General features: G+C 44.6%; 1 protein-coding gene across 2 annotated transcripts; it reads right to left on the reverse strand.

Moving 5' to 3' along the window:
- Positions 1-1,323: 1,323 nt before the first annotated feature.
- otud4 (OTU deubiquitinase 4) lies at positions 1,324-19,283 on the reverse strand. Of its 2 annotated transcripts, none has more exons than XM_081599776.1 (21): positions 18,817-19,283; positions 18,437-18,520; positions 15,561-15,611; positions 15,452-15,498; positions 15,074-15,146; positions 14,160-14,241; positions 12,807-12,969; positions 12,672-12,720; positions 12,290-12,392; positions 9,795-9,859; positions 9,620-9,717; positions 9,454-9,548; positions 8,983-9,142; positions 8,405-8,540; positions 7,108-7,185; positions 5,839-6,397; positions 5,182-5,763; positions 4,020-4,060; positions 3,287-3,938; positions 3,092-3,168; positions 1,324-2,310 (listed from the first exon to the last, which is right to left on the reverse strand). In XM_081599776.1, the coding sequence occupies exons 1-21, from the start codon at positions 18,955-18,957 to the stop codon at positions 1,909-1,911; spliced, it is 3,738 nt and encodes a 1,245-aa protein (XP_081455902.1). In that variant the 5' UTR covers positions 18,958-19,283; the 3' UTR covers positions 1,324-1,908. The 2 variants fall into 2 exon arrangements, with proteins under 2 accessions (XP_081455902.1, XP_081455901.1); XM_081599775.1 differs by having other exon boundaries at positions 3,092-3,195.

Raw genomic sequence — 19,283 nt, forward strand, 5'->3', positions numbered from 1 at the left:
TCATCTTTTCTACTCATTATTATTCCATAGATTTATGGACCATAAAACGATTTGTAACAAGTGATCAGCTCTACCTGTTTTGTTTATTTTAGGGGCTCCTGTCACTTTAAATCCAAACGAGCTGCTGCTGCTGCTGGCCAGACAGACAACATTTAGATCACTGGTTCTTAACCTGGTTCAATCGAACCTCAGGGGTTCGGCGGAGCCTCTGCCGCGGAGGTAAAGACACACTTGTGTAAAGTCGTGATGACGCCCCGCTTTGCCATCACTTGCTGCAGAGGATCACGTTACATTGCTTAGCCAATCAGAGGATCACGTTACATTGCTTAGCCAATCAGAGGATCACGTTACATTGCTTAGCCAATCAGAGGATCACGTTACATTGCTTAGCCAATCAGAGCTGCGGAGGAGCCCTGATTGAAGGAGCTCCTCTCAGCAGGGATTTGAACTTGTGTCTTTATTTCAGCAAAGCTCAGTTTTTACCACATTCTGTAGCTTTCAGTGTTCTTCTAAATCTGCTCCATAGTCACATCTTTTTGGGCTTGCTACTGCCTCTAGTGGCGTTGAGGTGGTAACACAACTAATATAATTACATTACTAAATCAGAATACCACAAGGTCTTTATTTATTATTAGTTTTTCATTCTCTTAAGAATGTAGAGCTAATTAAATGACCTAAAGACCTTAAAGTGGTTCCAGTTTCGCTCAATGGCCAACCTGTTGAAACTGTGGCAGATTTTAAATACCTTAATTGGGTCGTTCCTGGACAATCAGATCAACTTTGCTGAAAACACTGACTATAGTTTGAAGAACTGATCTCAGAGACTCTACCTTTAAGAAGACTTAGTGATCATGGGGTGACCCAACTGGACTCTAGTTGGGTCACCACTATGTCTTGAATTTGGGGGGGGGAAACATTTTATCGCTGCAGAAGGGTTCAGTGAATGTACATATGAATCTGGAGGGTTCGGTTCCTCAAAAAAGGTTAAGATCCACTGATTTAGCATAAAAATGGCTGCAAACAGATCCAGAACTATACAACTGTACGTCTTTGAAAAGCGTTGAGCTCAGATTAAATTACAGCTATAAAAACTACAGCAGATCTGGATTCAAACAGAGCCTCTTCTCTGATTGGAGGAGCAGCCAGACAGTCGTCCAATCAGAGAGCAGAAGAGAAGCGGGGGAAGTTTCAGGAATTCTGAACCAGCCAATCAGAATGCTTACACTAGCTTTAATTGGTCTTTGTGCCATTGTTGGACATGTCATATGTTTATGTTTGATATAATTCTCTTTAAAATGTTTCGTCAACATAAAAAGCAACCAATTAAAGGTTTGAACCAAACTTTATTTAACCACATAGAAAATCCAAGGCAGACATTCTTTGTTCTGTACAGCAGTTTCTCTCCAAATAAAAGTAGCAAACTTAAGGCACTGATTCCTCAGAGTTTAGATCTAAAGTGAAGAAAGAAGGTGAAACCAGCAGCAAACACACAGAGGAACAAACCTACACACACACACACACACACACACACACAGCACTGAATAAAACCTGAGCCCTGCAAACGCATCACAGAGTCGCCACAACTCGTGTTCAGGCACTACGATGCATTCAAGTGACAGAAAGACTGTGGGGAATCTGAGTTTTGGAGGGGAAACAGGTTTTCTCTCGGCGTGGAGAGACAGCAGTGCAACAGGAGGGAAAACAGAGCGAATCATTTCCAAACGGGTTCCTCTTCCCCACGCTTCACACCTTAATTTAATGTTACATGGATTTTGGACGCCGTCCCGTCCCGACCCGACTCTAATCCTTACATTCAGCCGTTCAGAGATGTAAACTTCAGATTGTACATGCAGAGCCGAAGAAGCAGAACGAAAACATAGTGTTCGAGACGCTGCTCTCTCTCGTTAGCTAGTAGCCCCTCTCCCGGCCCCGGCCCCTGAAGGAGGAGTTAAAAAAGTGAGTCCCCACTCCCTGGTCGCCGTGGCGACGCCTGCCCCTCACCGGGTCGTAGCTGCTCCGGCCCCTGCTGCCCCCCCGGCCCCGGTAGACCTTCCTCTGCCCGCCGTAGCCCATGGCGAACGGATCCAGGTCGTAGTCGTCCTCCGTGCCGCACGCCACCGACAGCGGCTCCGGCATGCCGACGGCCGGCGGGAACACCAGCTGGCCCGGGTCGCCGGGGACGATGGGAACGCCGTACGGCTTGGGACTCGGGAAGTGTTTGCGGGCGCCTCTGTAGGTAGACGGGGAGGCGGGGCTGCCGCCGGACCGCAGGGCGGCGTCATTCAGGTCGGGGTCGGACACCACGGCCAGCTGAGACAGAAAGACAGACGGTTACTGACCCCTAGTGGTCAAAACGGTGATTTACTACTTTATGTTCTGTCTTGAAGAAGCGGACGCTCGGTCCGCTCCGCGGCTCCTCAGGGAGTTTTTCAACGTTTTTTTTTTTAATTCATCAGATTAATTGAAATAATTGATTAGACTCAAAGCATCAATTTGCTGAAAAACCAACATATTCAGAGCAGTAATTAAGCCAAAACTGCACAAAATGAATGGAAAAGACCGTCGGTGTAAATTATAAACAAAATATTTTATTTAATAAATTATGTGCAACTTTCAATGTATTTCAAATACTGTATAAAAAGACTTAAATGTAAATGTATAACATTGTTATTTTCTAGATACTGCGATGGTACAGTGCTTTAGCGTTAGCTTCCATTAACTACAGTTATGTCTTGGTTGTTAGTTGCGCTAACCCTGAAGCTAAAATGCTAAAGCACTGTACCAGCATGGGATTTAGCGGAAGCTGCTCCAAAAGTGCTGTGTCTCTACGGTATGTAGGGGAAGCTAATGCTAAGGCGCTACACTAACAAAGTATTTAGCAGGAGCTAATGTTTGACGCTGTACCAAAACTAATGCTAAAGTGATGTACTTATCTAGCAAAAGCTAATGCTAAATCGCTAAGCCAGATACCAACACTGTAGTTAAAGGTGTCCGCCACAGCTGCTAACAGTTTATTTAGTCCTATGCAATTGTAATGCTTTTAGCTTTAGCAGAGCTCAGGTAGCTCTGCTAATGCTAGTGCTGTACGCACTATGGGCTTGTTGTTGAGTGGGGGGTCCACCAGCAGCACCGTCCGGGTCAGAACCTCTCCAGCCTCCTTCTTCATGGCTGATGGGGAAAACGTTCTGTTATAATCTGCATTGAGACATTCACACGTCAGCGCCTCCTGCTGTAGAAGCTGTGAAACTGCTGTCATCTGCTAGTGCTGAGAACAAAAGCCACCTACCGTAGTTGGCAGTAACCACAATACTTCTGTTGTTGTTAGCGTTAGCCATGCTAGCAGTGGGCGGGGCCTCCAGCGGACCCAGGACCCGGACGTGTCCGTGGCTGTGGATGGGGTCCGGGTTGGCGGGCTGCAGCTGCTCCATGGCCGCCTGGCTCACCTGGAGCTCCTCGGGGGTCGACGGCGGCTGGTACCCCAGGGAGAAGGGCGGGTACGGCGGCGCCGCCTGGTACAGCTGGTGCACCGCCGCCTGACCCGGGTGGTACCCCTGAGAGGACGGCGGGGCGTTGGAGTACGGCGGCGGGGGCGAGGGGTATCCGACAGGGCACGGCGGCGGGTTTCTGGGCGGTGGCCACGGCAACGAGGCGCAGGGCATCCTCTGCGGTGGCGGAGGCTGGGCGACCGGCGGGTACGGATTCTGGTTGAACTGGGGTTCGGCGGGGCGGGGGGGCTCCGTCGGGGGACTGTGGTGGTCGTACTGGGGGGAAGGGGAGGTTGCGGGGTAAGGGGTCGGCTGGAAGGCCTCCTGCAGCTTGGCGGGGGGGCTGGGGCAGGGGTAGTGGGGGGCCGGGGCGTGGGGCTTCATCTGCATGGTGGAGTACTGCTGCAGCGGGAAGAGGTAGACGTACGGGGAGAACATGGGCATGGAGTACGCCTGGAACACAAACAGCCAACAACGTTTGTTTTAGCTGAGAACAAGACGCACGTTTCTGAAACGATTCATGAGACTTTTTACCTTGACGCCCAAGTTGAAGAAAAACCTCAAGACGTTAACGTCTGCAGGGGAAAAAAAATATACATTTAGTCAAACTAAATATAAACAAGAAAAAATATTATTCAGGTTCTGAAATTAATCGATTTTATTGTCTTTCATGGTTGATTGTTTACAGTTAGGATTCATCAAAGCAGATCGTCTCTCCCGTTTCCTCCTTCACTTCACAGATGAAACGTCTGTTGGCTCAACACGTTTCCAAACCCGTCCAACCAACCTATCGACGATCCCTGGACTCTTCATCTGTCCAAACAATCTCAGTCTTTCCTCTCTCTGTGTATCTGAGCATCTAAACCAGAGATGTCCCTCACTTTAATCCTCTCCGTTTTTATCCCAGCCAATGAACATCTACGTGGTTTCTTTTTCGGTTAATCTCAGCATAGATCAAAATATCATCCGCAAATAGCATGATCCAGGAGGAATCCGGTCTGGGTGCATCAACATTTCTGCAAAAAAGATGGAGCTCGGATCTAAACCAAAGTTCATCCATCACTTCGACAGCACACCTCACCACTGACTGACTGTAGCACCCTGCTTTGTCACCCACGATTTGTTAATTCGGCTACATGGTTTCTCTCTCATCTACTCCCAATATAGATCCCAATATCATCTGCATACAATATGATCCATGAGGAAACTTTCCTGATTTCTTCAGTCTTCCTACCAAAACTAGGTAGGGCTAAGATCTTGTCCCAGAAGAATTAATCACCAGATCTCACTAAATTGACCCATCACTCCGGCCGCACACCTCACCACCGTCTCACTGTCTTTCCACAGTACCCTGAAATAGTTTTCTGCCACTCCTGACTTGTTCATACGGCGACATGGTTACTTTTTCACCAATTCCCATTATAAGACCACAGTATCATCTGCAAACAATATGATCCATGGAGACTTCAGCCCCATTTCTTCAGCCTTCCTGCAAGAACAAGCTGGAGATCTGAACCCAGGTGTTTTCAGCTGCCTCACTGTTCTGCCTCACTGGACTCGTCATCCTATTGACTCTGACTGTTGCTCAGAGGTTCTCTTCCCCAAATTATTACCCTATTCATCATGGTCTCTTGTCAAGTACAGACTAAAATGCCACATTCATGGAGTCGTGTGCTTCTGTAAATTAGTGCTTCACCTTTCGGCAGGTCGTCTCCAGACTTGCTGGTGGAGAACGGCGGGATATGTGCGACCTCTCCTTTCTCTCCCTGGGGGAAGCCGGGGAACAGGGGGTCCTGGTAGAGCTGGGACAGCTGCTGCAGGGGGACGCCGCCGTGGATGGAGTGAGGGAAGTGAGGCTGTAACGGGGGCAGGGCGGCAGGCTGCGACTGCTGGGAGGCAGCAGGAGGAGGAGAATCAGACTTTGGAGGCTCTGTGTCCTCTGAACTCTGAATGCTGAGGGACAGCTCAGAGGACAGAGGGGAGTGAACCGGGCTGCCGTCAGACTGCGGCTGGAGCGTTTGAGGTTCTGGAGACACCTCAGTTTGGGGCTGCAGTTGTTTCTGGGGGGAGGAGACCTCAGCCTCAGGCTTGATCTGGTTTTGTGGCTCTTGACTTTGGGTCTGGATTTCCTGTGAGGAGTGTTGGGTTGTTCCTTCTGCCTGAGGCAGAAAAGCTTTAATCGGGTTTGGAACAACCTGAGGAAGAGTCTGAGGGACGGACGTCTCCCTCTGGGGAGGCTGAGACACCGGAAGACTCGTCTCAGTTTTTGGCAAAACATCTGGAAATACAGAAAAATCAGCATAAAAACATCATCTGCATAGAGCATAACATGTTTGATTGGACTTTAACTCACCGGTGTGGGCTGGTGGAGCTTCTTTGGGTTGAGCAGCAGGTGGGATCAAGGTGGAGGAGGGAGAGGGAGGAGTGGGCGAGCGAGGCAGCATGGTGAGCGGGGAGAAGGGGCGGGTGAAGCCCTGAGCCGCCGTCGGACTCGGAGCGATGGGGGCGATGAAGGTCGGAGCGGCAGCCGGCGAAAACGGCGGAGAAGATGCAGCAAATGAGGAAGATGGAGGATGATGAGGGGCTGGAGAGGCAGCAGGGAGGACCGGGGTGATGAAGGAGAAGAGGCTGGAGGAGGACGGCGCCGGGGGCTTGATGCCCGGCGGAGGGGAAACCGGCACGGCCGCGGCGGAGGCGTAGGACTGGGCGTTTGGTTTAGTCTCTGGAGCAGCACAGGTGGGCGGGAGAACGGAGGCGGCGGCCATGTTTACATTCAGAGAGCTCCGCCCAGCCGGGTCGACGTTGGCAGCAGGAAGAGAGGAGATGGAGAGAGCAGCTGGGGGCGGAGTGGAGGAGTTCGGTCTGTCGCCTGCAGAGGGCGACAGCGCTCTGGTGTCTTCAACTGGACTCTTCTATAAACAAAACAAAGAAGAAGAAGGAGCAGATTTAAATGCCCAGGATGGAAACTAAAGTCTAATTAAATTAATTTAAATAAATTATATTATTCTAATTTATCAACATGCAAACATCTGATTTGTCGTGATTAATCGTTTATTGAAATAATTGATTAATCACGATTCACCAATTACTAAATAGATTAATCGATTATTTAAAAAAATGTACCAACTAATTTAGTGATTAATTGTTAGAGTATACAGGCTCCAAGAAAGGCGAGTTGCTAAAAGACAGTCAGAGCTTTAATTGAGCCAAAACTGTTGAACATATGAAAACCTTCGTCTGTAAAAACACTGAACTCCTCAGTTTTATCTTCACTGGGCTCAAATTCTGGAAAAGCCTAATAAACACGTATTTTTATCCAATTCATAAAAACAGTTGGCAGAACACCGAGAACGCCGACTCTCCTGCGCCCTCTAGTGGGCAGGCGGGTCACTTTCAGGTCGTAACGTGTACATGTCACACGTGTGGCTGTGTGAACGGCCCGGCAAAAAAAAAAAAAAAAAAAATCAGATTTGACAATAAATGGGGATTGTGTCACTTCAGGCTGCAGCCTGATGCTGTATAAAACATGAAACATCTCCAGAAAGTGCCGATGTTTCAGTAACCGTCAGAATAATCCATCGCTAAATAAAGTGGCTGAAGCTGAAGCTCTGGTGTGACGCACCGTCTTGTTTCTCTGATTTCGCTTCTTGTTCTCTCCAGTTTTCTTCCTGCCTGATTCAGCCTGAGTCGCCGTCTGACTCTGAGGAGGAAAACAAACATTTAACAACACCTGCTCTCCAAAAACAGGCGAGCACATCAACCTGCTAACTATTGTTGAAGAAACACTCTGGTTTCATCCCCCAGACTAAATAACTCACTTCCCAAAGGAAACACGGATGTTGGTTTTAGTACAGCGGTTCTTAACCTTTCCTGAGGAACCGAACCCATCAGATTCATATGAATATTCACTGAACCCTTCTGCAGCGATAAGATGATTTTCTTTTTCCAAATTCAAGACATAGTGGTGACCCAACTAGAGTCCAGTTGGGTCACCCCAAGATCACCAAGTCTTCTTAAAGGTAGAGTCTCTGAGATCAGTTCTTCAAATATAGTCAGTGTTTTCAGCAAAGTTGATCTGATTGTCCAGGAACGACCCAAGGTATTTAAAATCTGCCACAGTTTCAACAGGTTGGCCATTGAGCGAAACTGGAACCACTTCAAGGTCTTTAGGTGTTTAGATCATTTAATTAGCTCTACATTCTTGAGAGAATGAAAAATTAATAATAAATAATAAAGACCTTGTGGTATTCTGATTTAGTAATGTAATTATATTAGTTGTGTTACCACCCCATGCCACTAGAGGCAGCAGCAACCCTGAAAAGATGCGACTAAGCAGCAGATTTAGAAGAACACCGAAAGCTACAGAATGTGGTAAAAACTGTGAGCTTTGCTGAAGTAAATAAAGACACAAGTTCAAATCCATGCTGAGAGGAGCTCCTTCAATCAGGGCTCCTCCGCAGCTCTGATTGGCTCAGCAATGTAACGTGATCCTCTGATTGGCTCAGCAATGTAACGTGATCCTCTGATTGGCTCAGCAATGTAACGTGATCCTCTGATTGGCTAAGCAATGTAACGTGATCCTCTGATTGGCTAAGCAATGTAACGTGATCCTCTGATTGGCTAAGCAATGTAACGTGATCCTCTGATTGGCTAAGCAATGTAACGTGATCCTCTGATTGGCTAAGCAATGTAACGTGATCCTCTGCAGCAAGGGATGGCGAAGCGGGGCGTCATCACGACTTTACACAGGTGTGTCTTTACCTCCTAGCAGAGGCTCCGCCGAACCCCTGAGGTTCGATCAAACCCAGGTTAAGAACCAGTGTTTTAGTATTTGGTACATAACACGTTGTGTGATGTTGCCAAGAAGCAGGATTTCCATCATAAATCAGAGGATAAACGTGTGAAGGTGATGGACTCACGCCGAGGGCGGGGAAGCTGTTCTCGTCTCTCAGCTGGATCTCCAGCAGCGCCATGTTGATCTCCTCCTCCTCCTCCCGGGCCAGACGTTCCCGCTCCGTCAGCCTGGCGGGCGGCTCTGCTGCGCCCAGCGACTTCCTGCACAGAGTCGCCGCCATCAGACCCCCCAGAACACAGCCGTCCTTCTTTACCTCACTTTCTAAATATGAATTCACCGAAGATTTAAGATGGATGAATTATTTAAAAGAACAAAATAAAGTGGATTGGTGCGTCTGTAGTTCTGGAACAAAATGTAATTTTTCACAACAAGTAGAAATGCAGAGAACTTTTAGAGAAACTATTTAAACTTGTTTATTTGTTTATCTGGAAACAAAAGATCTATTTACTTTTTAAAGATTTACATTTTGAAGATGGTGGCTGCAGGACAGAAACTAAGAGGTGAAAGAGTCAAAAATGAGGAAATCATAACTGCTCTTCTGACATTTTCACAGAATAAAGTCAACGCTGACAAAAAGAGAAACAGAAATTAAATAATTTAGGTCTGAATTAGAAGATAAAAGATCATCCATTCGACTCTGACCTGCTGGGCCTCCCCTGGTCCTCTACGGTGGCCTGCGGGGGCCACGAGTGTTGCTTCTGCATGCGCCCGCTGGAGCCCACTGCCGTTGCCTGGGAAACGGAGGAGGAGGATGGTGGGATGGGCTTCCCTCGTCCTCGTCCTCTTCCTCGTCCCTCCCACTCTGGAAGAGCCGGAGAAGAAAACGCCTCAAACATCCAGGAAACGGAAACAAGGAGGAGGAGGAGGAGGAGGAGGACTGGATTATCGCATCGTTTATCACGATAAGTTTCTGATTTATTGCCACAATAAACTCAAATCAATGGTGGTTAAAAACCAAAAAATGTCCCTTTTGTCAGGATTGTAACCACTTATCAGTTTTCCTGGATCTATTAATGTTTTTCTAACAACAACATCGTGATTTGCTTGACTTTAGTTTGTTTTTTTTAGAAATGTCTCCGTTTGTGTTTTTGCTGCTGCAGGTTTCAGCTTCACCTCCGTGTCCGTTGCTCAGCCTCTTGTCCCGGTTGGTGACGGTGGTCCAGCTGTTCTCGTCGTTCAGCGGCCGGATGCTCCACAGCGGCACCAGCCTGCACACACACACACTCCGTTAACACACACACACACACAACGTTAACGCTCCTGCGGCGCTGCGACCTACTTCTTCCCCAGGTCCTCCACCTGCACCGCCACATGGCTGTTGTCGGGCGGAACGTCTTTGATGGTGGCCTTGTAGGTCCGGCCGTTGTCCAGGCGAACCTGGACGTTTCCCACAAAGCATGAAAATGAGTCTGAGTTCAAACACGACGGGCGGAGAAGCAGCGGACGCCACCGACCTGACAGCGATCCCCCACGGAGAACTGCATCCCCGCAGCGATGGAGTAATCCATCTTCTGCTGGGCTGCAGGGAAACGGGAACACTGTAAATCACCGATTCTTCTGACTAAATGTTAAAAACAAAGTTCATTAAAGCTCTTAAGCTGAAAACATGATTTCCACAATGCAGACGGAGTCACAGGATTTAATAAGCCACAGGATGGACAGAAGCTTCTGTTGTGTTTTGCTCGAGTTGCTTATTTAAAGCTACAGTATCAAATTGTAAAAAATATTTTTTTATATACATTTGTTAAAATTGTCACCGTGTCGTGAAAGTTTATCAGATAATCAGTGGGGGGAAAAAAACAAGCTCCTGTCTTGCCCCACTGATAACTAGAAACAACCAATCAGAGGCAGGAGGCGGGGCTTAGTGCTGTCAATCACCCTCAATGTGTCTCTACTTTCCGCCTAGCTGCAGCTGGACACAGCGAAGCGATGATGAAGATGTCAGATTAACGGTTTTCCTCCAGTGGCAACTAGTTTCTCCATCATCAGCGCATTTAGCAGCGCTTACTTAAGAATGATAGGCAGCGCTACGCCCCTCCTCCTGGCTCTTATTGGTTGTTTTCGGTCGGGAGCTGTACATTTCTTCAGACGCCAAAAAGAGCCAGATGAATCTTTTCTTGATCATCTGTCTCATATCAATCAGTCACAAAATGGTAAGTTTAAAAAAAAAGAGATGAAAAAAGAGAAACAATTAATAAAAGTTAAGTACTGCCCCTTTAAAACAAACAAAAAAAGAAATTAATTTCACTCATTTTTGGTAAAGCAATGCAAACCACAGGAGAGGGAGGGAGCAGGAAAGCTACAAATCTAAACACCGACTCATTTCGTCAGTGGAGATTCGTGTTTGTTATTTTTTTCAAAGTATTTTGCTGTGGAGTTCGACTCAAACGATTTTAAAAAAAAAGGGACATTTTCTTTTACAACATTCTTCCTTTGGCACAAAACATGAGGGAGAAACTTTTAAACAACTTGTAAAGCTGATGTTTCATTTGTGATGCAGAACAGCAGGAAATAATTGACCTTTTTTTTTCTCCATTCACAGCAAAACTACGAACCTTTTGGGTTAATAAATACGTTTAAATGGGAGGAAAAGTGGAAAATAATGAGACGGATTTCATATATGGCTCTACACACATCCGCAGCCTGAACGTTTAAATCAGGTAAACGTCGAGTTTCCGGCGCCTGCTGTTTGCCTCGTTACCGCCGGCGACGCAGCTGCCACATAAACAGCCACCTGGAGTCTCAACACGACTTAAATATTAATGCCTCAGTTTCCCTCATCTGTCTGAGCCAGACGCCACAGCATCGGCTCTCCTTCCGACAGAAAACCCCAGTTTCAGCTCAAACAACCTGAAACTGGCTCATGCGCAATTTGGAGGTGTGCGCACACATCTGCCCAGCTGAAGGAGCCCAGAATGGAGCATTTCTGTTTGTTTTTCCTATTTAAGAATCTTATTATTTGTTGTTGAAATACTTCATACTTAGTTTATTGTTGAGTAGGTAAAAAATAAAAACATGTTCGTTTGGTTTAAGTTTATTAAAAAAAACGTGACAAAAAAAGTTTAGCCGATAAAATATTTAAAAAAAAATCCCTAAATTACTGACTAAACCTCATAGTCCAGAATAATCTGATGAAACTAAATCCTCAGATTCTCGTCTTGTTTTCGTCATCAGGAAAACAAAAACATCTCTAGGCTCAAACTCTCCAGTTGTCTTGTGGAAACACTAGCATGCTAGTTTTTTATACTATTTTTTAATAAATTTTATAAGTTGTTGTTGTTTACTGTGTGATTTTGTTCATTTTTTTTAGGTCTACTGAACCATGAGTCCGTTAAATAAATCATCTTCCTCCACCAGGCAGGACGGTACATTTTTCTAAGTTCTTGTTAAATTCCATTAAAGTCCACCAGGTGGCAGCACCTCTCTGTAAAACACAGCCTTCCCTTCCTGTAAGACGTTGCATCATCATAAAACCTGGGTTTTTTTTGTAAATCCGCATCTTTTCATTTGTTTCTTTGTGTCTAAACTTTTCTATTGTTGATAAATCTGACTGCACTGCAAAACCACAAACTCCTGCCAACCGACTCCGGTTTGAGTTTCTGGTGAAAATATCTGAACACACTGGAAACACGACTAAACTAACTTACGAGTAACTTTTCAGCAAGATATTAAAGCTCGTTTAGAGTCAATAACTCAAAGTTGACAGATTATTTCACTTAAAACCTGACATTTTCCCAAGTTAAATGTGAAATAATTTGCCAATAGAACTAGAACTTCTGCAATATTAAGGAATTAAAACTTAAAATAAGCTCCTGTATTTAGCAGAAAGTTACTAATAAGTTAGTTTAGTCTTATTTCTGGTGTGTTTAGATATTTGGACCAGAAACTCGACCGGTTTGTGGTTTTGCAGTGCAGTCGGGTGTGAACGAGGCGGTTTCTGTTCGGCCACCTCTCTTGGTCTTGTGCCAGATGTCGTAGTCGACGTTTCGGAGCAGAGTCGGGTTCAGGGAGCGCCTCACCCGCTCCGGCAGGCTCCGGCCGCGGCCCCGGCCCTGAAACAGACACAGCGTCACCCAGAGCGGGTCGGAACCAGGCAGCGCCAGAACCCAGTGCAGCTTTTTAAACCAATATTGAGGAATTACTGACTTAAAACAAGTTTCCATATCTGAAAAGACACTTTTTACTTGATACACTTGAAATTAGAGAAAACTTTGATGTTTGCATTAGAAACTAGATAAAAACATTCTTGGTAAAATGTTATATTTTGCAGTGTAGCAGAAAAAAAAGTATCTTTTTCCAAAAGTTACTGGAGTAATGGGAGTATTTTCTACCCGGTAGCTGCCGGGTCTGGAGGAAACCGGGCCGGTTCCGTTCTCCACCCTGTGACGATAAAAACAAACGAGACGGTTTTGAGTTTCCCTGGATTTCAGACCCTGGCTTCTCTGCAGGTCGGCGTCTCCTCCCACCAAAGCGGCTCGTGGGTCTCCTGGTCGGACTCGTCGCTGCTGCCGCAGACGGCCATGCAGTCGTCGCTCAGCAGGTCCGAGGCCCGGCTCGTCCTCTGGCACGGGCCCAGGGAGCCGCGGTCCACCTTGAAGACGCCTTCGTACAGCAGCTCGTACAAGATGGCTGCAGGACAGGAAGCACTCTGAACACTACAGGAACCGGACTGGACTGGAGGTCAAAGGTCAGACTCTCTGTTCACTTAACAACATATTTCATATCTCCACAGTTCCAGGTATTTTACAGTCATTAAAAAAATAAAGTAGAAAAACTGTAAGATACAACCGTCAGCATTTAAATATGAAACCAGCAAAAAACAGAGAGAGAGAGAGAAATGGGAGGAGAGAGAGAGAGAGAGGGATGGAGGGAGAGACAGAGAGAGAGAGGGATGGGAGGAGAGAGAGAGAGAGAGGGATGGAGGGAGAGAGAGAGTTTCTATATCTCTCTCAGGTATAGAAACTCTCCCTCCATCCCTCAGGAGGGATGGAGGGAGAGACAGAGAGAGAAAGAGAGGAAGAGGGAGAGAGAGAGAGGGATGGGAGGAGAGAGAGAGGGAGAGACAGACAGAGAGAGAGAGAGAGAGAGAGAGAGAGGGAGGGGAGGAGAGGAGAGAGGGAGAGAGAGTGAAACAGAGAGAGAGAGAAACAGAGAGAGAGGCAGAGAGAGGGAGGGAGAGGAAGAGAGAGAGAGAGAGAGAGAGAGAGAGAGAGAGAGGAGGAAATAAAGTAAAAGAGAAACACAGAAAAGACCAAAATAAATAGACAGAAAGACGGAAAGAAAGGACAGAAAAGGAAAACCACAAGGAGGGGAATGCAAATACAAGGAATATTTGAATGAAGGAAACAAGGAAGTAAAGACAAAAAGCACAACAAAGGAAACAAGGAAAGGAAGGACATGTGGACAATGACAAACAAAGGGCACAAGAAAGGAAAGGAAGGAAGGACACAGAAGAAAAAAAGAACAAACAAGTGAAAAAAAACAAGGAAGAAAGGAAAGAAGGTGGGAGAAAAGGGAGGGACAAAGGACACAATGATGGACTGACGATAGAACAGAAGGAAAGAAGAGAGGAAATAAATTGGCCTGAATTGGATTCTGCTCAGTTATTCTGTTTTGGGATCCAAACGACCATCTGAACGTAAAAACCTGATGAGTTTCTGTTTTTCTATCGTTACTGTAAGTTTGTCAACTGCTGACACGACATCCAGGAGTCCTGGCATCAACCTGCCGAGTTCTGCTTCGGTACTTTAGGAAAAACTCGGTTCTGGTCAGGAATAAACCAGGCAGCAGCAGCAGCAGGACCTCCTGCTCTGACTTACACTGGCAGAGCGCAGCGCTCTTCATGTGGGTGATGGGGTAAACGCTGTCGTAGTGGTTTCCATTCAGGAAGCACAACCGCACCTGGAGGGGGGGGAAACGGACCCGTTAGAGGCCCGGTTCTGACCCGGGAGGCCAGCAGCACACCGACCAGCCGGGAGATCAAGTTAAAGATGCTGAAAGCTGAAGCTTCTCTCACCGTTTTCACATTTTAACACAATTTTTAGTAACGATTAATCGAACTGATCACGATTAATCGGTTAAATCACCGTCTAGTAATTTGGTAATCGATTGTTAACGGGAACATTGACTCTAAAAATGTAGGTTTGCTGAAAAAACAAAACATTCAGAACCGTAATTAATCCAAAACTGAGCAAAAAACATAAACATGTTGCATTTAAGGTGGAAAATATAAATTTTTCTATAAATATGTTCTAATAAAAACTCCTCAAATTACAGTTTTAGCTTCACTCTGTTTAAATTCTGTAAAAAAAAAAAAAAAAAGAACATTTTATTAATCAAATTATTACCACTCAAAAATAACCAGCAGATCAGCAAACAGCAGTTTTACCTGCAGATGCGTCTTTGCTATAAACCATTAAATGTTCACTAAAGGGAAATTATGTTAAAACATTTCAGGCTGAATTTTTTTATTATTTAAAAAGATAAACTGAATTATTTGCATCTTAAAAAAGGGGCCCAAGTGGTTAAATTAAAAAAAAAAATCATCAAAATGTGGTGATTTTTACGTCTTATTAATCGATTAATCGTCAAAATAGTTGATATTTAAACATAAAAGCCAGGATTATTTTTGCTGCTGTGCGTCTGACATTTCTTGGACTCGGAGTCTGAGCCAGGGCTGAATGCAGATGTTTGAAAGCGTTTTGTTTTAATGCGTCAGGCTGCGGATCCTCACTTCGTCCTTGAAGTTGTTGTCTGTGATGTTCACCGCCGGTTTTCCGGGTTCCTGGAAGATCAGGAAGTCTCTCCTGGTGGGAGACAGAAGACATGAGGGGAATCATCACCAGAGTCTCTTCCAGCATCCAGAACGTTTTTTACCAATCGATTTAAAGCTGAACTTTGAACTCTGCTTTGTATTTCAGTGCGGTCGCCATAGCAACCGATTTTCTTCCTCCGTCATCCATGTTGGTTTTATGCAGAGATGAATGAATGAACTTTTGTTTTTTTTAATAGTTTTCTCACTCCAAAGGCCAATAACCTCAAAACTAAAGACCGTTTTTATCTCTAGACGACAGCGGGTGCGTTTACTTTACGAAGCAGCGGGTGTACTTACTTATACATGACAGCCAGAGCGTTGATCTCCACTTCTCCCACCCATTGCTGTAAAAGCGTGATGTCATCAGTTCAGCGAAACGCTGCAGAGTGAAATAATCAGGTTTTACCTGCGGGTCCTGCAGCTTGCTCAGGTATTCCTCAAAGTTTCCCTCGACGAACTGAGACAGAAATCAGAAAAACATCAAAGGAGAGATTTACGTAACAAAATGTTTTACAGAAATGTGAAGACTGAGATTTAAATCAGGCATTTCTCTAACTCAGTGTTTGAACTTCTGGTTTGTTTCAGGCTTTAGTTCTTAAAATTATCATTTAATGGAGGGGTCCCAAACTACGGCCCGCGGGCCGGATCCGGCCCGCCTCCACATTTGGTCCGGTCCCCTGAACAATACCAGAGAGCACTGCATTATATATTGTATTTTCCGGTTTATATGTGGATTTTTCTTCAACCACCAGGGGGCTCTTTAGCAGGAAGTGTGTCCTGTAAACGTGGGTGCTGCTCGACTTTTATGTTACTTAATCAGTACGATTGTTTGCTAGCGGTAGAGCAGATGAACACATGCGTTTGTTATGAACGCCGCATTCCAGGTCGGATTCTTCGAAGCCTGTAAGTAGCAGCTTATACTTCAAAACGAGCCTTTATGTTAACATATGAGGAATTCATAAAGCTACTTTCCCTCAATGGAATATATACCAGTCAGTCCCAGTGACTGTTTCACTAACGGTTTTTACCCATGTGCTTTCTGGGTAAAAATCAATCAAGAAACGCGCGCCCCTCCTTCCCCCTCAACAATTTCCGGCAGCGCAGGTGATAAACGTGTCACACTTTGCCCCCACCAGAGAAGGGAAAAGTTATGTGGCCCTCACAGGAAAAAGTTTGGGGACCCCTGGTTTAATGTTTAGTAATTTTATTAGTTTTTTATTTCTAGATTATTTTGGTTTAGTTTGGAGGATTTTGGCTTTAGTGTGATGCAGGTTTTCTTAAATAAATCTTGTTTTTTCTCATCGTGTCGCTTACCTGTTAAATAAAAACGTTTTTCTTAAAACCTCAAACTAACAAAAGCCTGAAATTTTATTCGATTATATCAATTAAATCTCCTTATTACTGCTTGAATCCACTTTGCTTATATCCTAATAATAATCAGAAATGTTCATAATATTTTTTAAATGCATAACAGTTGCTACTTATTGTTCGTGATTTAAATAAAAATTTAATCAATATTTCTGCAAACATATTAAAAAATAAAAGCATTTTTCCATTACATGATCTGTAAAAGCAGTGAGTAAAGGACTCAAGCTCCCAGAATTCATAGCAGGTTCTCGGCGAGTGCCTGAAAGTTGCCGGTTCGGTTCTGCAGCATTCTTACAGGACAAATGTTCTGATCGGCATCATGTTTCGCTTTCAGTCCAGCTTTAAGGACGAGTCTGAATCATTAACAGCTTTTATTCCTTCATAAAGCCATTAAAGCAACATGGAGGCTCAGTTTCTGCTGTTCGTCGTCTGATTCACAGATAAAACCTGCGATGTTTCCACCCCCCTCTGTCGTTCACTCAAACTCCATTTTTGTTGAATCAAAACGTAGAAAAGTCTCACTTTGCTCAAGTTGGAGTCGATATTTTTCACTTGTGAGGCCAAAATAATGTGGAAAAATGAGCAGCACAACCGGAAACAACCAGGAATCGGAGGCGTTTCTGAAACCTGATAAAAATATTTAACCGCTTCGTGAAGTCAGAAAACCAGAGCTGACCTTTAACCTTTGGCTTCTGCTGACAAAACGAGCGAGAAAAGAAGCTTTTATTGGGTCTAAATTACAGCCGGAAAGTTAAGAGGAAGAAAGAAAACTAGTGAAACTCTCCTGATTTAAATTAATCAGTTTATGAAGATTGAATTTTTGTTGAATCTGATTTGTTATTTTCCCACCGATGCTCTCTGTGGGCGTCCATCTTATTTTACAGCTTGCATTTAGTTGGACTTTGAAATTAGGTCAAAATATTTTCTGAAAAGGGGAAAAAAAAAAAAAAAAACACGATAAAAATCAGATGGGATGTGAAAATAAAAGTATTTTTAAGCCATGTTGGCCAGTTCCACTGACTCAAACCATAATTCTAGGCTCCACATGCTAGCGCTAGCTCAGATGCTATCATTGGTATTTTAGCTAGCTTTAGCTCATCTTAGCTTATAAACTGCTGCCTTGCAGTCGGGCTTTGTGAAGGATTCCTGATCCTCTTTTGGTGGCATATTTATTCTGCTGCTTCTGCCCATTTTTTTGTTACATTTCTGCATCTCTTCTGCAGTTGACTTCAAATGCTGCAAAGTTGCACTTTCACTAAAAATATTCAGCTTTCAGCGTTCATACTGAATTTTCACAGGAAATGCAATGATTTCTAGTTACGTTTACTTCAGTAAATTTTGGGGGAAAAGATACTTTATGGGGTTTTTTTAACCACAATGTCTGTGGACGCTAAGAAATATTTTACTCAATATTGCTATTGAGTAAAATTTCTGACTCTTTTCTGAATGAACAACAATGTACCTGATATTTATGTGAAAGTGAGACCTCTTTGTTTATTTACCGTCTTTGATGTTCTGGTGTTATTTTCCATCTGCTGCATTTGGAGGTCAAGTATATAATAATACAGTAAACAAAAATGTATTGTCACTACAGACCAACATTTATATTACCTACTGCATGTATTAGTTTAATGCTTAAATAATTTTATTTGAGAGAATTTTGTTTTATAATCATATGTATTTGCACATGACCTATAATTTTAGTGCTTAAAACATCAAAATTTGCTCAAAACTTTATACTTTTAATCTCCAAGGACGTCATTTAAATTAAATCAGTTATGAGCTGAGTATTTATTTACTCTTATTTGAATATAAATGTTTTAGAGGTGCTTTCTCTCCGTCTAAATCACAATATTCCCATAACAGAATGAAATGATGTTATAAATGTGAAGTGTGGTTAAAGCTGGTGCTTACCGCCTCATAGCTGTCCCGGTTCTGCTTCAGGAACTCTACGCATTTGGCCCGGACCTCAGTGTGGAGGCTCTGGCAGTGCAGCACCTGGGCAGGGTCAAGGGTCAACACTTAAAACAGGCAGGATTCCGCGTTATGCCACTTTTAAGACAAAAACATACAACATCTGTGTTATATTTTAAGTTTATGTCGAGCATTTGGGAGTAGGAAACCACAGAGGCGTGTTAGATTTACCCCGCGGCGTTCCCCGTTTGTGGAAGTTAAATTTAAACTCGGATAAGTTGCTATCGCACAGCAACACAACAAACACACCTCACCTGAGCGCAGCAAGCTAACTGGAGAACAACTTCCCACAAACATTTTCCTGCTTTGCCCCACTTTACCTGCTCGGCCACGGCTCGGAACAGACACGATCCGTCTTTGGCAATCTTCTTCCGATGAAAACCTTTCGATTTCAAGTAGTTATCCATCTGTTTCTCCGCGTTTCGCTCCTCATTACTCTGCATGTTTCCGCCGCTGTCCATGCTAGCGGGGGGCTAGCCGCTAAAGCTAGCTGCGTAAAGCGACGGTTAGGAGGCGGTCAAAGGGGAGAAACTTGAACACAAACTGGTTATATCACCGCTGAATGTAGTCGCAAAGACACATTTGCGATCCGGAGGCCCTCTGGTAAAACTAGAACTACTTCTGGTTTCGTTTCCCGGGAAGTCCTGGGTGTCCAGCACAGGAACCTCCTCAGCGGCAGAAAGTGAAACTTTAGCCTTCCGTTAGCAAAAGAGCTAAAAACTGACAACACGCCCCCTTCTGGCCATGAGAGTGAAGTCACACGCAGTGTTACGTATTGTTTCCGGTT

The sequence above is a fragment of the Poecilia reticulata genome, chromosome 18, assembly GCF_904066995.2.
Source record: "Poecilia reticulata chromosome 18, P_reticulata-male-v2, whole genome shotgun sequence".
NCBI lineage: Eukaryota > Metazoa > Chordata > Actinopteri > Cyprinodontiformes > Poeciliidae > Poecilia > Poecilia reticulata.